General features: G+C 42.8%; 1 protein-coding gene across 1 annotated transcript in view; it reads right to left on the minus strand.

Annotated features, from left to right (window-relative positions):
- Window positions 1-722: 722 nt before the first annotated feature.
- Window positions 723-19780, minus strand: part of fhdc1 (FH2 domain containing 1) — a 44317-nt gene continuing 25259 nt past the window's right edge. The window contains exons 4-12 of the mRNA XM_031302345.2: window positions 18503-18605; window positions 18281-18366; window positions 16943-17043; window positions 8473-8543; window positions 7390-7497; window positions 6560-6630; window positions 5561-5678; window positions 5237-5401; window positions 723-3983 (exon numbers count right to left, since the gene is read on the minus strand). Of these exons, the coding sequence (XP_031158205.1) occupies window positions 1809-3983; window positions 5237-5401; window positions 5561-5678; window positions 6560-6630; window positions 7390-7497; window positions 8473-8543; window positions 16943-17043; window positions 18281-18366; window positions 18503-18605 (2998 nt within the window). The 3' untranslated portion in view covers window positions 723-1808. The remainder of the gene's footprint in view (window positions 3984-5236; window positions 5402-5560; window positions 5679-6559; window positions 6631-7389; window positions 7498-8472; window positions 8544-16942; window positions 17044-18280; window positions 18367-18502; window positions 18606-19780) is intronic.

Here is a 19780-nt window from a genome sequence, read left to right on the forward strand (position 1 = left end):
AGCGGAAAAGTGCTTTAGTGTTGCTTTAAACACTGCATTATTGGGCAGCAGAGTATTTCTTTCTAAGAAACCAATATGGTAGCCGAAAATGACATATGTTCATGCTCAATTTGTACGACGTGAAACAAAATCTATAACCTTTGTCAGTTATTTTACGTCCATATTGATGTTACATTGTATTATTTCCATAAAATCATTCTCGTGACATACAAATGAGCAATGACATGTCATTTCTGGCTACCTGCATTAGAAATATAGTTGCAAATTGGGACACTGGCTAAAATGTTTCAATATCGTGCAACGGACGGAATATTTCTTCCTCCACATGATCACCTCCGCCAAGAAGGTGATTGTGTTTTCGCTTTGGTTTGTTTGTCTGTTTGTCAGCAGAACTTCAGAAAAACTACTGGCCTGATTTTCATGAAACTTGGTGGGAGGGTGTAGCATGGGCCAGGAAAGAAAGCATTACATGTTGGAAAGGAGGGAAAAAACAAATGATATTTACTTACGTTAACATTGCGAGATAAGGCGTGGCCTTGGCGGAAGCGGTGTTCTCCAAGTGCCCTTCTAGTTATAAGAGTCTTTACAAATTCTGAAAGTGCCTTCAAAACAGCAGTAAGTGTTACCAGTGTTAGACAACCGTCTGGGTTTCAGATTTTTCAGGATAACAGCTGCTTAGCTCTGTAACGCAAATGTAACAGAGGCACAAACTGGGGCTAGGCTGAATTATGACCAGTTATTGTTGCAATTTAACATTGTCAAGAGAGGTGCAGGCCTAGAGAACATATGAGATGACTACATTCACAGTAGAAACATTAGACCAGGCTGTCAAAACAATCATGTGACTGATGATTATGTCAGTGTTGTTTCAGACACGTTCAGTGCTTTTCTTGCAAAGCATTAGCGTTGATCGTGTATTAGCCTACAGTATACAGGAAACAATTCCTACGTGCACGTCTACTCCATGATACTATGGAGGAGTTCTAACACATTTACTTACTACAGACACACATACATACACAAGGTACAACAGGTACCACAGTTGGTATACACTGGCTTATAATCTGTGACTTTATATATCGTAGTAATATGATTTATACCAGGGATTTGTAAAAAAAAAAAAAAAAAAAAAAAAAAGTGACATTGCAGTTTAAACCAATTTATCAGATCTACATCTTCATCATGCAGAGCCAAATGAACATATTCTACTTTTTTTTTCTGCCGGTACAAGGCCACTGCGATCTTTCTGAGGTATCAAGCAAAGAAATCAAACGGTGCGATGCTCTACAGGAGGACGCACTAAAAAAATAAAAGACACCATAACAGCAGCAAGTGTAGGTACAACAAATCTTGTAACCCTGAATGAAACGGACACTGAAACTCAGTCTCAAATTGTCGGAGCTAATTAGCAGCATCATATAGTCAGTAGTGTTCGACATCAACATCATCACAGACACAAGCATATACAGTAAATAGACAGCTAAGCAGGCAAAGAGGCTCCTGTGTAAAAACACCTATTTGCCATTTGTCAGTTTAGTTAATGCCCCCCCCTAAAATAAAAAGGGAATTGTTAAAACAACAGCAACAAAGAAAAAACAGCTCTTTGCAATTCATAAACCTGATACAGATACAGCTACTAGAGGAACCTTAGGGTGAGATAGCCTAAAATATCTTTCAGATTCCTGTCTTTTGCGTGATATGAGAGGATACGATTGCACAGTAGAAGGGGAAGAAGAGCGAATATCAATTTACATCAAAGCCTCTCTTTCTTTAAGTCCTTCTGCAGTCAGTTTCCACTAGGTTTTGCTTTATTTCCAGCTTGGTTTAGCACCTCTGCTGGGCGTCACCAAGTCTCTAGACTGGACGGACTTTTCAGAAAAGCTACTAGTCTTACGAACAACTTCACGTGTAGGAGGTGGTGGGGGAGTCTCGCTGCGGTAGGCGCTGTGGCTGGTTGCTTTCACACTTTGTACCCGTCGCAGGGTTGTGCCTTGGGGCTGCTCCTCGCAAGTGTGAACTGTGGGCGACAACCTATTCTGCTTCACCGGGGTTTGTCGACCTAGAAGAGAGGGTCTGCGAGACGGGGTGGAGGGGACAGACGGGGGGCCCAGATCCTTCCTGGACCTAGAAGTAAAAGCTACCGTGTTGCGGGCAAAGCTGGGGACATCGGAGGTGTTTTTTGCGCCGAGTGTGTTACAGCTGCTGTGCTCAGAGCAAGCTCCACCCTGAGCCTGAGCTTGGGCCTGTGCCAGGGCTCTCATGGTGGAGCGGCACATCTTCTCCTCAGGTGCAGGCTTGGGGATATTCCTCAGGGGTTTGGTGCTCTGCTTGTTGATGGTAGCCTTTCTCGGGGCTAATTCGCGCGCCCATCTGGAAGCGCCGCCTGTGAGGCTACTCCCCTTCTGAGCTTTGGACTCATCCGGAGGCAGACTGGAGTGTCGAGGAGGTCTTGCGGTCTTCTCGCTCCTTCCTCTCGCTGGGGTGCTCTGGTCACGGCGTGACTCTCCACCGCCGTGCTCCAAAAGTCTCTCTCCTCTCCTGCTACCTGTCCTTGTAAGCTTGCTGATGGGCACAACCTTCCGCATGCCTTGGCTCTCGCTGCTGGTCAGCGTTCGCACACTGCGACCTCCGCTGCACTTTGTCGCTTTGTTAGCTTTGCCCTTTGTATGCGCAGGCTTTCTGCTGCTTCTCTGCGCATCTGTCTCCACACCTTGTTTCCCCTCAGCGGTGTCACAGCTCTCCGTGTCCCACTCGTCTGCGGTAGCAGATGGGGTCATGGATGCTGCGTCCACAGATTTGGGCGCTGAAAGCTCATTGGTGGAAACGGACTGGTCCATGGGAGACATGGACTCCAAATTAGAGGACAAGGAACTCGAATCTAGCTGGCTCTCCTGATCGGATCTCTTGCAGTCAGTTGTTCTGAAATGAAGCCCCTCTTTCATTAGAGACGAGCTTTCCACCTCAGAGTAATCCGAGGTGACAGAGCAGTCCGTTTCTGTGCAGTCTAGTATATAAAACAATGGTTTCTTATTGGATACAGAGGTATCCAGTGGGAGGGGTGTATCACAGGTTGTTGATGAAACTGTGCTGTTGTCCTCATCTTCTTTCTCTGTCTCAGGAGAGAGCCCAGCATGTGTGGGAGGATCTATTTCCCCTCCCCAGGCTGCATTGGGATCTGCTCCTCTTTCTAAAATGTTATCATGCAGGAGGACGTCCAGATTTGTGGGAGGTGACCGTCTCTCCTTTTCCAAATCAGTCACCACAATATCCCCCTGGTTGACAAAGTGCAGAGGATTACTGTTATTGTTTGGACTAGGTAGCTCAAAAGCTTGAGGACCTCGAACTAAAGTGTGCTTCTCCACACTAACATTCAAGTGGCTGGTAATTGTTGGGTTGGGAAGATTGGCGGGCTTCTGAAAGACACATAAGGGACGAGGCAGAGCGCTGCCTTCGGACACAGATGAGTAATGATTGTTGTTGTATGGGTCATTTTCACCGTTTAGCCCAGAGGACGAAAACCTGGCCAGTGGGCTGATAGGCTCCGTTTCTGCACGTGGGGACTCCACCTGTGTGTCGCAGCCCAGCTCACGGTTGTCGTCCTGGGCTGAGATCCAGGGGGTCGACCTGCGCTGCACCGTGCGGCCCGGCCGAGGTAGGCTGTTAAACTTGGAATAGTCAGCGGGGTTCCCGGTGCCTCCAAATAGCTCCAGGTATCCTTGGAGTTCTCGGTCTGCTACGGAGGTCATGGTGTGACGGTGGCGGCGGGCGCTGGCGGAGCGTCCCATCGGGCTTTGCGGACTCTGAGACCTCTGCTGGAAGAAGTCAAGCAGGCCTTCCTTAGTAAGCATCCCCACGTCGCTCTCGCTGCTGCTGCGACTAAATTCGCTGCTCGGATCAGCACCCGACCAAGCAAAGCGCTTTTCCTCCAGCTCTCGCAGACGACGCAGTCTGGCTGCTTCCTTCAACTCGCGGTCCGTGTTGTCCTGAGAAAAAGAGCAAAAGTTAGAAGTGTTTAGAGGCAGGCAGGAAGACAAATAAATGATGGTAATATCAAATTGAACTGGAAAGAAATGAACATTTCAAGCATCTTTTTACCTCGAAAATCACTCCTCTTAATGGATATTCCCCAGTTATTTTAACAGGGATCTTACTTTCGTAGTTTTAGCTATGATGTATCATGCACAACTGCTCTTCTATTTTAGCGGACCGTTTTTGTTGATGCAATCCACGCCCCTAGGACAGCACAGCACAGTGCTTTGGTTTAGGTGGCTCGGGTAAGGGAAGTTTAGGGTCCCCTGCTGGAGCATCTGCCACCGCAACCCGACACCGAATAAGCGGATGACGATGGATGGATGGATAACATGGTTTCTTTAAAGTGCCCATATTATGAAAAAAAAAAAATCACTTTTTCTGGGATTTGTGGTGTTATTTTGTGTCTCTGGTGCTTCCACACACATACAAACTTTGAAAAAAAAAAAAAACATCCATGCTGTTTTGAGAGAGATACGGGTTTCTGAATGTGTCCTGCCTTCAGTCTCCAGGTGAGTTGTTCAAAATCTGCACAGCTTTCTACGTAACTAGCCGAGACGAGGGGCCTAGGGGGCTAACCGTTAGCATGCTAGCGCTAGCATGCTAGCTCGTTCTCAATGGCAAAACACTGCTACAACACACACAAATTCACCCTAATCCACAAAATAAATTGTATAGAACTACTTACATGTCCCTGTTCTGCAGGTATTCCACACAAAGTTGGAAGTGCGCCCTCGTTTAGAAGAAGTCTCCCGGCTAATCCTGCCTTGTACTACTGAAGTTGTAGAAACCGCTAGCTAGCACATGTAATCCTTACCTAGCTACTGCGCATGTGCAACTGACAACAAAGATGTTACAGAAGTTGCGAGGTCTCACTCTGTAGCTAAAACAGAGACCTGAACACACATGGTGAAAAGAGGAGCTGCAGCAATGTGCAGTACAACAAAAATATGGAGTTTTTTGAAAATTAAACCATGTAAACCTTTTCTGATACAATCTCAAATTACAATTATGGACCTGAAAATGAGCATAATATGGCCACTTTAAAACCTGTGTAATTGTCTCCTTGTGTTTCCTACCAGTCTGACTTCCTTTTTAGCGATGCTGATGTTTTCCCAGATCTCAGCAATCAACTTAGTGGGTTATTATTACCCAAGGGCATGAGGCCCAGTTGTTAAACTACAATTATTCTTTCACGACAACTGACCTTGACAGCTTTCTTGAACTTGTTGCAGAAGTCTTGAAAGATGCGGAAGCACTCGTCCAGCTTAAAGGTGTCCTTGTCTTCACACAAGAAGTCGATGAGAGCGTTCCCCTCTTTGCGCAGATCCAGCCTGCGTCTCTTCAGGTCCTGAAGCGTCTGTGCTGAACTCTGAGACATCGGGCACATACAATTTTTTATTATTACACTTTAATGGCTGTCATTATCTATAGCACTTGAGTCAGCAGCGCCAGGAATGTACAGTGGCCTGGATCCAACGTTCTGTATGTGTGTATATAACGTATTATACAACTACTGCTGCTGCTTCACCTGCAGAAAGGGCTCCAGCTGCTGCACTAGCTCCCGGTCTCCTTGAACTTTCTCCTCCAGGGATTTAATCCGAACATATAAGGAGGAAAACTCCACCTCGATGTTTTCCACTGAGATTCTACATGAAAACATTACAGCAGACAGATTCAGATCAGGAAAATGTGCTTAGAAACCATTTTGGTGATAGCATACACAATAATCATTTTGTCCTCATAATACTGCTGAGCATGACAAGACCTGACAGCATTTTGTTGAATGCACTGCCAGACTGTCATCTGTTAAAGGTGGACGATAGGATCGCTGTGAGAAATGCTTTCAAAATATCCTGAGAGAGGGAGGGAGGGGTAATCTTGGCTCTCTGGTGCAGGAGCTGCACTGTCTCCACACAGAGATGACCTTGTCAAGCTGACAGAGCCAGACAGCCAGCAGCATCACACTGCGTTCTGAACAGGACTCTCAAACATGACTCTCCAAGTACTGCACTTAAGTCAGATGTCAGCCTGAGTAATGAGGCTGAATGTTGTTGTCAATTCAGCAATAAAAATCTATATACAATGTTATAACCTCAGTTTGATCAAATGGTTGTTTACACTTTTGGTCATTTACAGAACACAGAAATTAAACATGGAAGTACTACATACTTCAAAAATTCAATTAAAAATTCATTTATGACTAGTTTTTCAGAGGCCACTGCATTTGGAGTTAGTATAGTATATGAAGCGGTTACAGTAGTCCTCACTTTTTTTTAAATGTGATGGCTGCAGGACCAGTAGTACTGTCAGCAAATCAGTTTTTAACCAATGCTACAACCGCCCCCAATTTTCAGTGGTGGAAGCTCTGGAAACCAAATTAGGTTTGGTGAAACTGAACAACCTTTGGTGGGAAAAAGATTCCTTCCAGCCTGCTTCATACCATCATTCCCAACTTCACAGTCAAGATACAAGTGCACTGACAAATTAACGCCACGTTTTTTAGGGTGGTAAATGCTGAAAAGTTTACCTGGATGCACTCTGGACATCCTGAAGTTTCTCTGTAAACTTGAGCAGCTTCTCATCTTTTTTCTTTGCCTCCTGTGTGGAGAGACACATTTATATCCAATTAGTTTGTTGCTGATCATAATGAAGTGGCATCATTGCAGTGTGAAGGACCACTCTCGGTTATTTGATTATGTAAGTGCTTGGCCAGCCTCTCTTGGCTCTTTTCTGTTTCCTGTCACCATCTGCTCTCCAACTGCCATCCTGTAGTCTGTTTACTCAAGCACCACTGCTGTGAACGATTTATACAAAACTAAATCCTTTTGGCTGACAAGAGACTGCCTCTTATTGGACTGAAACATGTGCCTGACAATATCTTTTATTATTATTTCACACAGTTGACGTTTTGCGTGATTTACCTGCAGTAACAATGATAGACCACAGACTTCCTGGATGAAATCGGTGTCTAGTTATCCTAGATATACCTGAGCAATGTCTCCAAAAGAGTTCCTATAGTACAGTACAAATTCATAGTATCTCAGATAAAATACGCATTCAGTACATTTAATTCTTCACATGTGGAAATAGTTCCAAATATGCATATGACAAGTTTATGTTATTCTTATTCGTACTGTATATACAGTAGAGGTTTGACTTAATGCAACCCAATAAGGATCCCAGCAACAAACGGTAGCCATGTGAAGCTTTCAACTTTCAATTTTATGCTGACATTGTGTCAGAGAAGTGTTGACATGGTAATTTTTCTGATGCCCACTTTGCTGTGTTGATTACATACGATAGTACAGGTCCTAATGGTAATGTGTGCATCATACTGTAACTGAAGCCTTCGCTAACCATGGCAACAAAGTGCAGGAGGTTCATCCCGGGTTTGTTGGCCTTGGTGTCGGCCAATGAGAGGAGGGAAGACAGCTTGAAGCCCACAGCGTTGCCTGCGTAGCCGCCCTGTGAACCGCAGAGGGACAGAAACATATCAAGATGTTGAAGGATAAGGCTGGGGATATTCTATATTTGCCTAATTAACAAATCCCATGAAAAGACCAAAACCAACAATGAATTGATCTGCAAGTATAGCCTAAGCCTGGAATTATAAAAGGAATCGGTCGACATTTTAGGAAATATCACTCTTTTTGTCTGTACACCAATTATAAAGCTAGAGCAAGCTTAGCTTAGCATGGAGACTAGAGACAGGGGGAAACAGCTAGCCTGGCTCTGTCTAAAGTTAGAAAAATCACCCTACCAGCACCTCAACAAAATAAAACAAACTAGAACACAACATGTTTTTAAGCTAACTGTCTCCTAGATCTAGCTTTATGATTGATGTACAGATATGAAAGTTGCCTCAATATTCTTATCTAACTCCCGGCGAAGAAAGTGAATAAGCGTGTTTCCCAAAATGTCCAGCTATTACTTTAAATATGAAGCTTCAGCCAGGAGACGGTAAGCTTAGCACAAAGGTCGGTTAAGAAATATTCCAGCGAGCTTCTGTGAAGCAACAAATTGTTGATTTTAGGCTTCAGTTTTTGTGTCAATTAAAAAAACAAAATACAATGTGTTCATTAATGAACTTTAGAGGTGCTGGCTGAACCATGCTAGCTGTTTCCCCCTGTTTCCGGTCTTCTTCCTAAGCTAAGCTAAAGATGCACTATTTACTCCTGTTTCAGTAACAATTGTCAAAAACTACACTGCCCAGCTGGTTAAGGAAATTACGTAGTCTCTTGTCTTTTACCAAACCAATATATTTGTTTAATTTAAGATGTATGTCCTCAGTAGGAATGAAAAGGCTTGGGGTGCAGTGTCACCAAAATAACATTGTTATTAGTTTTTGTCGTTGGAAATGGAAATGTAGAAAATAATGCCAGCCAGATTAGATATGAGAGTGATGTTAATGTATTAAGTGAACATAACCGATGCACTCACAGCGTTCATGATGTTTCCGGCCTGCAGCACCAGATGCAGAATGGCATGAAGCTCCTCGCAGCTCATCAGCTCTATAGGATGAGATCAATATAAACTCAGTTAAGAGAATCAAGAGCAGATCACAGGCACCCATTACACACTACTTCACTTTCACTTACCAGCACCACCACACAGAACAACTGTCAGCAGTAAGAATGACATCCTACTTTATAGAAAGTTACCGGAAATGTATTTTTGCATTTTAGACCAGCTGCCCTTTTAGTCTCACAGTAAGGGTAAATGTTACATACTGTTGAAAGTTTCAATTAAATGGTGTCACAAAAGTTCAACTTCATGTGTCCCATGCAGTGTTTAACTGATGGCTCTGCAATGTAGTGAAAAGGTCAGGGTACTGTAGAAGAGGGTTTAAGAAAAATCCAATAAACCACAGAGGCAAGACAGTGTGACTCAGCTAAAATGACACAGGCTCAAATGATGGTTGCAAAAGAAGCAATTTTTCATCAAACACTATCATCGGGTATAGGCTACATTGGTTTGTCAAATGAAGCTTAGCGAAAGTTCCATCAGGAGGACTCCTTTTATACACTTATTCATTCCCAAATATCTCTGCCTCTCTCTCTCCGGCTTCTATTCTGTGGGCATTCACTCTAAAGGCAGCTACACACAGAGCCGACGGCCAACCGTTGGCAGAAAAGGCAGTTGGACTGATCAGTCTCCCCGAGTTGGTAAAAAAAGTGCCTCGGAACACACCAAAGTGAAGACACGTAATACGTCTCCATAACAGCAGGCGGCGCTAATCTGTATTGTCGCCCAAAAAATGAAAACCGGCAGCTGATTGGACGAACGCGTCACCTGGGTCTGGCTGCTGCTTTCGGATTTTGGATTTTTCAACCATCCTGATTACCTGTTAGCCTCTTCTTTAAGTTAAATTTAAAGGGGTGATAGAATGCAAAACCGATTTTACCTTGTCATAGTTGAATAACGACAGTTCGGTGGGTAAATAAGACATACATAGAAGCTCAAAATCCCATTGATACCCCTATCCTCAGCAAATCTCACATTTTGAAACTGCCGCTGAAAACGGGCGAATCTCAACAAAGCTGGATGTTGACGTCATGATCTCAAGTCACGCCCCAAAATTTGCATAGGCTACACCACTGACCTGAGGTCAGCTTAGTCTTCTCAATCTAGCTAGGTCATGCAGATCTCCAGAGGTCTGCTATTTAATTACTAAATTCACTTCTGAGACTTTTTTATGCGAGAAATCAACTATGTAGAGGTCAAATATGGGCCGTTTTACGAACATAGATGGCTAATTGCAAATTTTGTCCGACTGTGTGTCGCAGTTCAGCAGGAGCTCAGCAGGCTATGTGACAGCGGCCGGTGCTGCCTCGCTGCTCGGCGTGTCCTACTTCATAGACTCGCAGTGAGCTAGCTGGATCTCCGTCACGAAGGGAAGCCCGTGGTGCTCCATACCCGCGCAAAGTCACCGGTTCTGGGTTACTGGACTACAAAATGCCGAGGCCCTGATGAAGCTCCAGGGGACAGTAGCAGCTAACAAAATCCCTAATGTTCACAAAAATGCATTAAATTGAAATCGGACACCATAGTTAGCTTTATAAGACCTTGGGGTATATGTTCTATAAGTGGCGTGACGAAATTCAAACTGTAAATAGACTTTAATTATGCCGAAAGTGAAGCTAACTAGCTAGCCACGATCTGTACACATAGCTAGGATTGAAGGGACAGTAGCAGCTAACGAAATCCCTAATGTTCACAAAAATGCATTAAATTGAAATTGGACACCATAGTTAGCTTCATAAGACCTTGGGTCAGATGTTATATAAGTGGCGTGACGAAATGCAAACTAAATATACTCTAGCTATGCCCGGCAGCCGGCCAGCTCCACGGAGCTCCACGGAGCTCCAGTAGTCCAGTAGCCGAGAAACGGTGACTTTCACTGGGTGAGGTTGCCTTTTTCTCGTCAGACTGTGTGGAGCTCCTAAAGTCCGACACGTCTTACCAAATTTGCAATTAGCCATACATTTTCGTAAAACGGCCCATATTTGAGCTTTATATAGTTGATTTCTCGCATAAAAACGTATCAGAAGTGAATTTAATAACAAAATAGCCCGACAAACAACATATAACTTTGCAGTGTCTGAAATATGAGACCTGCTGTCTCATCTCCAATGTGTTTCTATGGGGTTCGCTCAAACCAATCAGCGCGCAGCTCATCTAAATATTCATGAGCATACCATATTTGGAAGAAAAGCTCTTGTTCCAAATAGAGCCATATTCACAGGGTAGTTAAGGTCCTAATAAAATAGCATTCGGGCAATTTTCAGCCCAACCAATGTTACATACCCTATTAGGAGACCTTAAGGAACAGTGTGAAATACCCTAGCTGCTTCCTGCTTCTTACAGTGCAGACGCTTTGCTGCTTGCTCCTGCCTCTGCTTGCATATTTCTGCTGATAATCTTACTTTTCCTCTGAGAGAAACTATGAGCAGCGGCTCTTGGATACTTATAAATCACTGGACTATACATTTTTTGTAGACATAGTAGGCTATTGCCATATTTCAACATTTTTCTGTGTGAGCGTGGCCTACCAATAGCTCAAGCCTGTCCTAAAGTGATTGTAGCTAAAGCTAATTAGCAGCAAGATGCCTCCCTTCTCCATGGAGGACTACTACAAACTCCTTCAGAAGATTGTTATTCTGGAAACCAAAATTCAACGGTTAGAAGTAAACCTGGAAGTCAACGGATCATGTGGAAATGACACCACTTTACCATTGACCCAAAACAATGGACAGAAGCATGTCAACACGGCTAACTAGCACCAGCAAGACTACGGACAGACAGGAGGGCTGTGGAATAGGTAATAAATCAACAAGTGGTAGTCCTCCCTGGAACTCTTTTGGTGCAAAGCCTAAGAGTAAATCCTTTTCCTGGGAAGGACGACTAACGGGCAGGGCACAGCACCCTGAGATTTGTGATATGAACGGCTGGCCTGCATTACCATCCAGGCAGAGCACCTCTTCAACCCCTGTACTCAGTAGGACACAGCCGTGGACAGCTGCAAAAGGGAGAATTAGCAACAAAATGCCTCCCCAACAACTGAGTGTGCAACTGGATAACAGATTTGCTCCTCTGCTGCAGGACCCTGGACATGACCTGGATTGCGTCTCATCATCACACAGCAGGGTAAGGACAGAGAAATTCAAAAAGTAAAAAGCTATAGGGAAAGCTAACGAGTGGGCAGCAAACTCTGATTGTGGGTGACTCTGCTGTAAAAGACATAAAAAGCAGTAAAAACACCAAAATTCTCTGTTTTCCCAAAGACACCGTCCACTCTCTGCGGTTCATTGACAATTTTAACAATTTCTGGGACCGCAGACATCTTTTTAAAGCAGAGTGACTTTTCCTTAACAAGCCAGGAGTAAAGCTGTTCACCTCTAGCCTACTTTACTTTCTGCACCACACATCTGCTCCCTCGGCCAAGGACACAGGACAAGATAAATCAACACAAACAAAACAAGAGGAAGACACAACAAAGTGCGGCAGTGATCCACCACAGCCCCCACCTGAGCAAAGATTTGACCATGGAGGACCACAGAGCGGAGACGAGAAATCTCAACCCCCCTTTTCACCCGTCCAACACTCCTCAAACCCCCTTACCAACACCGACACCTTTGAGGATCCATCGCTCTCCCCATTCACCCTTTCCCCTGTTTCCCCTTGCCACATGTTGGGGTTCACTGACCGGATGGAGCAGCTGGTAGATGCTGGAACCAAGTTTGCTCCACTACCTTCTCCCATCACTCGCCCCCAGCATCAAACTGACCCTGTTTGGACTCAACCACTGAAAGTAAAACGCCAGGCACCTCTGCCCCCTCAAGGACGGCAGCTAACTCCTTCTCACCAGACTGATAAGTATGCTTGTGTACAGAATGAAACAAGCTTTAACTGATATGTGCTGGGCCCAGGCTGCATGACAAGTGGCACTCATGACTCTTTCCAGGACAAGCCTGGGCCCTGTGTATTCAATTCTTCGTCAATCTATGTTGTCATAGGTAATAGAAAAAGAATTTGAATCTGCTAAGTAAGAAAAAGAAGCACTTAACTGCCAACTTAGCAAATTTAGCATCCATTCCTCGTCAGCCACAGCCTGTCCCAAAAAACGAGACAGATAATTATTTTAACACACTAACATTAGCCTTACTAAACGTCAGGTCTTTGGTGGGAAAATCATTTTTAATCAATGATTTTATTATTAAGCACAATCGTGATTTTATGTTTTTAACTGAAACCTGGTTAGACCATAATAACAGTGATGCTGTTCTCATTGAGTCAGCTCCCCCTAACTTCAGTTTTATGAGTGAGAATACAGCGAATAAGAAAGGAGGTGGAGTCGCCATTTTGTTTAACGACTCGTTCCAATGTACTCAAATATCTTATGGAAACTTTGCTTCTTTTGAATATGTGACTCTTCACTTAAGGTCCCCCTCTCGACCTATATTTCTAATTATCTACAGGCCACCTAAATACTGTGCATCCTTTTTTGACGACTTTAGTGGACTGCTGTCTTTAATCTGTATTAACTTTGACTGTGTAGTTATTGCTGGTGATTTCAACATTCATGTTGACAACCCCCAGGATAGAGGGACAAAAGAACTGTGTTGCATTTTTGAGAACTATGGACTGACTCAGCATGTGACGGAGCCCACACACAACAAGGGGCACACTCTGGACTTGATTATCTCAAAGGGTTTGAACATTTCCAAGGTTGTGGTAACTGATGCTGCTCTGTCTGATCATTCCTGTGTTTTCTTTAATGGCACTATCTCTGTGCACAAAAGTGTCCAAACAAAGTTAATAAGAAAACGGTATATCACTGACAACACCAGTGAAACATTCATTCAGCTTTTCTCGTGCACACCCGCCCTCTCAGGGGTCTCAGTCACTGAGCTTGTAGACAATTTCAATTGTAAAATTACAAATGTTATTGATGCCATTGCTCCCATTAAGGTAAAAACTGTCTCTGATAAGAAAAGATCTCCATGGAGAAATGCCATACTGGTAAGAACAGAAAAAAGAGAGTGTCGAAAAGCAGAACGCAGGTGGCGAAAAACTTATCTCCAGGTCCATTATAACACCTATAAAGAGAGACTTCGCACTTATAATTTGGAACTGAGGAATGCAAGGCGGTCCTTCTTCTCGGACATTATTGCCAAAAACAATAATAATTCACGTGCTTTGTTTGCTACTGTCGATAGGTTAACAAACCCTCCAGTACCAGTAGCATCTGAACTTTTATATCAAAAATGTTGCAAATTGTTTGGCTACAGATCTTCTACAGATTGTAAACACGTCTGTTCTCTCAGGTATCTTCCCACAGGCCCTGAAAACTGCAGTCATTAAGCCACTCTTAAAAAAGAACCATCTAGACACGTCACTAATGAGCAACTATAGGCCGATATCAAACCTTCCATTTTTAAGTAAAATCATTGAAAAAACGGTTTCTCAACAACTCAACCTTTTCTTGTCACTAAACAACAGTTTTGATGCCTTCCAGTCGGGTTTTCGACCACACCACAGCACTGAGACAGCTCTTGTTAAAGTCTTTAATGACATCCACTTAAACACAGATAGTGGCAAAATTTCAGTCTTAGTATTACTTGATCTCAGTGCTGCATTTGATACGGTCGACCATGACATATTACTAGACCGATTGGAAAACTGGGTTGGCATTTCTGGCTCAGTACTAAAGTGGTTTGAGTCTTATTTAAAGAATAGGGACTACTTTGTGTCTATAGGGAATTATACATCTGAGGATACAAATATGACGTGCGGAGTTCCCCAAGGCTCCGTCCTGGGGCCTCTCCTGTTTAACATCTACATGCTTCCACTGGCTCAAATTATGGAAAACAACAAAATAAGTAACCATAGTTATGCGGATGACACACACATTTATATAACCTTATCGCCAGGGGACTATAGTCCAATACAACAACTGACTAAGTGCATTGAAAAAATTAACGACTGGATGTGCCAGAACTTTCTTAAATTAAATGAAGAAAAAACTGAGGTGGTTGTTTTTGGAGCAAAAGAGGAACGATTAAAAGTCAGCACTCAGCTTCAAACGATAATGTTAACAACAACAGACAAAGCCAGAAATCTTGGTGTAGTCATGGACTCAGACCTGAATTTTAACAGCCACATTAAGACAATTACAAAGTCAGTTAACCACCTTAAAAATATATCAAGGGTTAAAGGACTTATGTCTCAGCAGGACTTGGAAAAACTTGTCCATGCTTTTATCTTCAGTAGACTTGACTACTGTAACGGTGTCTTTACAGGTCTCCCTAAAAAATCAATCAGACAGCTGCAGCTGATTCAGAACGCTGCTGCTCGAGTCCTCACTAAGACCAAGAAAGTGGATCACATCACTCCAGTACTGAGGTCTCTACACTGGCTTCCAGTGCCTCAAAGAATTTATTTCAAAATACTTTTGCTGGTTTATAAATCACTAAACGGTTTAGGGCCTGTCTGGGACAGGTCTGCTTGTTAAAAGAACTTCATGTTTAATGGTATCAAATGCTTTTTTTTAAATCTAGAAAAACAGCACCAACAACCCCTCCTCGATCCAACAGTGACTTGACTTTTTCAATGAAATAGCAATTGGCCGTTTCCGTTGAATGATTAATACGGAAGCCAAATTGATTTTGATGTAAAGGATTGGAACTGGTATTTAAATAATTTGTCATTTGTTCTGAGAAGTTTTTCGGCCACCTTGGAAAACACCGGCAGGATACTAATGGGTCTGTAGTTGCAGATGGACAAGCGACCTCCCTGAGCAAATGAAAGGTTAACAATTTCCGTAATTGGGTAGACTAATGATTCAGAAAGGTCTTTCAACATAATAGTGTTCATACCAATGACATCTTTCGCTCGAGATGGCCTCAGAGATCGAATCACTCTCATAACATCTGCCTCAGTGATATATTCTATATATTCTTATATTCAGAGGAAAAATACTTGATATTTTCTACTGAGTCAATGAAATGATTATTGAGAGCATAAGCTACTTCAGCTGGCTCGTTTATTAATTTTCCACTAACAACAAGTTCAAGTGATTTGGCAATGTTAACATTATGCCCCATTAGTTTTCTTAACTGGCTCCAAATAATTTTAGTATTACTTCCTGCTTTTTTAATTATGGTCAAAAAGAAGTTGGCTTTGGCCATCCTTATCTCTTTGACAAGCCTATTCCGTAGCATAGTGAAAGTATGTCTATCTCTGCTTGCTCTAGATTTAATGGCAGATGTCAAAGCCATATCCCGTTTTTTCATTAGATTTAAGATGTCTGTGGTTATCCAAGGAATGGTGTTCTTTTTTTTCCTATGTCGTTGACTGCATGTGAAAGCATTAATTGATCTCTTCAGTTGTTGTGTAACTCTTTGACTGTCTTCTTCCAAAGATTTTCCTACAACTATGTTCTCCCAGTTGATGCTCTGAACAGCACTTATAAACTGATTTTGCATATTTTTCGGAATATTTAAAGATTCCTGTTCTTGGACAAGCGGAGCAAAACGCTTGTTATTTAGCTTCCTGGCTATCAGGATCATATTATGGTCAGATAGTCCAGTCAGCATATTAAAGGATTTGACAATTTGCTTTGGCCTATTGCTAAATATTAGATCTATTTGTGTTCTTGTAGAATTTGTTACTCTGGTAGGCCCATTTATCAACTGTGTAAGTTGTGACAGCATCACTATCCCCCTAAATATACTAGGACAGGATGGTCTAAGCACCAAAGACTCTTCTCAAAACTCCATGCAAAAAATATTGTTTACTCTAAATGAAGTCTCTCCTTAATGAAATACCTGCTAAATGAATGTCACTCCTACCAGCCTTAACTGTACTTTGTGTTTACTGCTAATTTTGTTAGCATGCTAACACAGTAAACATTATCTGCATATATTATCTGCCATGTTGCCATGCAAATGTTAGCAATTAGCCAAAGCACCACAGTCCCCAAGTACAGCCTCACAGAGCCGCTAGCATTACTGTAGACTGTCTTAGTCTTGTCACGGTCATGTTTAATGTGAATTTGACAGGAAACCATTAAAAACGGCACAACTTTCTGTTGCTGTCATTCCATAGCAAGACTGATAAAGGCTGACTATCAACTTTTGCAAAATATATGGTAAATTTCCTAATTCAAATAATTTATTATTTATAGATTTAGAAAATCAACAGTATATGATGACACAGCCTTGTCTTTCCACTATGCCCCCACATCAACGTATCTCAGGTGACACATTTCTACTTCTTGTGCAGCACCCCTGACTGCTCAAATATCTGGGTCACCTGTCTGAGTATGTACAACTGTGTGTGTGTGTGTGTGTGTGTGTGTGTGTGTGTGTGTGTGTGTATGTAGGCAGCAGAGCCCGTGTGTGATTACCTTTAGTGGCGACGCGGACGACATCGATCTCGCGGCTCATTAGAGCACAGAAAGGAAAGAACTCTTCGCGGAGGACTATGGCCTCGATCCGAACCTCGAACCTGTCGGGAGACAGAGCAGAGAGCGGTTAAATCTGTGACCTGAGGGGAATCTCTTTCTGTGGGTTGTGATGAGATGGAAATGGGAGTTGACAGACCTCTTTTCAAGGACTTGTTGAGGTTCTGCAGAGAAGCTTAAACATTATTTTTCAAATGTTTCAGGATGGTGGATGGGGAAACAGGAGGGATTGTTGGTGGTAAATAACTTTATTTTAGCTGAGTGGCAGTGGGAGTTGATGGATAGGGTTACCAGGGGAGACTCGTTACCTCCAGGGCTGACGTTATAAAATGAATAATGTCGGGGTTAAAATCCCGTTTCTGGTGAGCAAATGAATGAACTTGGCTTTCAGTCTGGGGTTTATTTCGGACACCGCACACTGTGTACAAAACTTAAACTTATTCCATCAACTCTGCTCCGGTTGCATACAACACGTCTGCTTCCTCTTTCTCTATCTCTCTTCTGCCCACTTACCACACACACACACACTGAGCTCTCTTAAAGGACCCACAGCACCATTTTACAACAAATGCCTTATCGCGCTGACCGAGCCCGACCCGAACCCGAACACCATTTCTAAATATCTGTCTGCACCCGGGCCGGCCCGCCGGATACCGTCGGGTGCCGTCGGGCTCGGGTCGGGTATCCATGCCTTATGCACCTCCAGATAGTCATGAGTCAGTAAAGTTACTTCATTTAATAGTAGCGTAGTATTTTGTTTTATACAGTCATTGCATTACTTCTCCATCATACCCCCAATAGTGATCGCATCATCTCCATTACACTAATCCTACTTCAATGTGTAATCACCCAGTGTTGTTGCAGAAAAGAAAGTCTGGTAAAAAGACCAAAACAAATTTCATAAATGTGAAAACGTTTAGCTGAATTAACTATAAATAATATGTGAGACTCAAATCTTTGCAGGTAGGGTAATTTTAAAACTTTGGGAAGAGAATGCAGATGTCAATTACCCAATCTTTGCTAACGCTGGTGCATTACAGTTTAAATGGTCAGTTAATGTGCATTTGTCCCAGAATAATGAATAGATACAAACAACACTTTTATAGGAACACATGTGAATGAGGAGAGCGGTTCACTGGAAAGTCCCCACTAAATGCGAATCCATCCTCACAAAATGATACAGGACAAACCCTTTCTTCTTTCACTGACTGTCAAATGAGTGACTTCACATTTCCCTTTGACTGAAACTACACTATGTACACACCATTGAAATGAACTTACCGAGGCACCTGGATCAAGAAGAACATAAAGGAATCAACCAGTGTCAGCTTGTCTGGGTCTCCTTTAAACGCCTGAAGTTTCTTGATCTGTTGGGGGGGAGGGAATAGAGAGAGGAAGCTCAGCAGGCTCTATTGTTTTCTATCTACATTCACTGTCTTTTATTATCAGTTTTAGTCTTTGATTCAAAAACTAAAAGCCACATAGACATAAATAAACACAGACCTCCTCTGCGTCAGGCAGGAGCTTCAGCAGGTCTCTGAGCAGCTCTGCTCCATAAGGCTTTCCTTCTCCTTGTCGTATGTCTTCAACAATGGAGCGGTTGGACCTGAAACACAAACCATTCATTTCAATATAACTTAATGATAAATAGCACAGGTGCTCTATTATAAAGCCCCCCCTCCTTATTTTAAAAAGGCACTGAATCCAACAGTTACCCACAGAGTCAGACATCCCTGTCAGGAAAAACAAACCCAAAAATACTGACAGTGACAATATTCAACTGTATTTCATTGCTTATTTCTTCACATGACATTCCCAGTTTAACACATATTCTTGATCATGTCTTCTTACACCCAAGTCTGTAGTACTGCCACACAATTACATCACTGCTATAAAAGCAGACTATTATAAAGCCTTCATGAACAATATCCAGTAAGCTGACACCTTACAATATGATGTAACCCGGCACAGTAGTTCTGTAATAAGTATCCCCTTATGAGGCTTTTAATACTCCAATATAATCAAATACATGTTTATTTAACTTTTAAGGCCACAGTTAGAGTTGTAAACTGGAACAGAATGAAAACTTGTTTGTTACTACATACACTCACCTAAAGGATTATAAGGAACACCTGTTACATTTTTTGTTAATGCAATTATCTAATCAACCAATCACATGGCAGCTGCTTCAATGCATTTAGGGGTGTGGTCCTGGTCAAGACAATCTCCTGAACTCCAAACTGAATGTCAGAATGGGAAAGAAAGGTGATATAAGCAACTTTGAGCATGGCAGGGTTGTTGATGCCAGATAGGCTGGTCTGAGTATTTCATTAATCTGCTCAGTTACTGGGATTTTCACGCACAACCATTTCTAGGGTTTACAAAGAATGGTCTGAAAAAGGAAAAGCATCCAGTATGCTGCAGTCCTGTGGGCGAAAATGCCTTGTTGATGCTAGAGGTCAGAGGAGAATGGGCCGACTGATTCAAGCTGATAGAAGATCAACTTTGACTCAAATAACCACTCGTTACAACCGAGGTATGCAGTAAAGCATTTGTGAAGCCACAACATGCACAACCTTGAGGCGGATGGGCTACACCAGCAGAAGAACCCACCGGGTACCACTCATCTCCACTAAAAATAGGAAAATGAGGCTACAATTTGCACGAGCTCACAAAAATTGGACAGTTGAAGACTGGAAAAATGTTGCCTGGTCTGATGAGTCTCGATTTCTGTTGAGACATTCAGATGGTAGAGTCAGAATTTGGCGTAAACAGAATGAG

Source organism: Sander lucioperca, chromosome 4 (genome assembly GCF_008315115.2).
Source record: "Sander lucioperca isolate FBNREF2018 chromosome 4, SLUC_FBN_1.2, whole genome shotgun sequence".
Classification (NCBI taxonomy): domain Eukaryota; kingdom Metazoa; phylum Chordata; class Actinopteri; order Perciformes; family Percidae; genus Sander; species Sander lucioperca.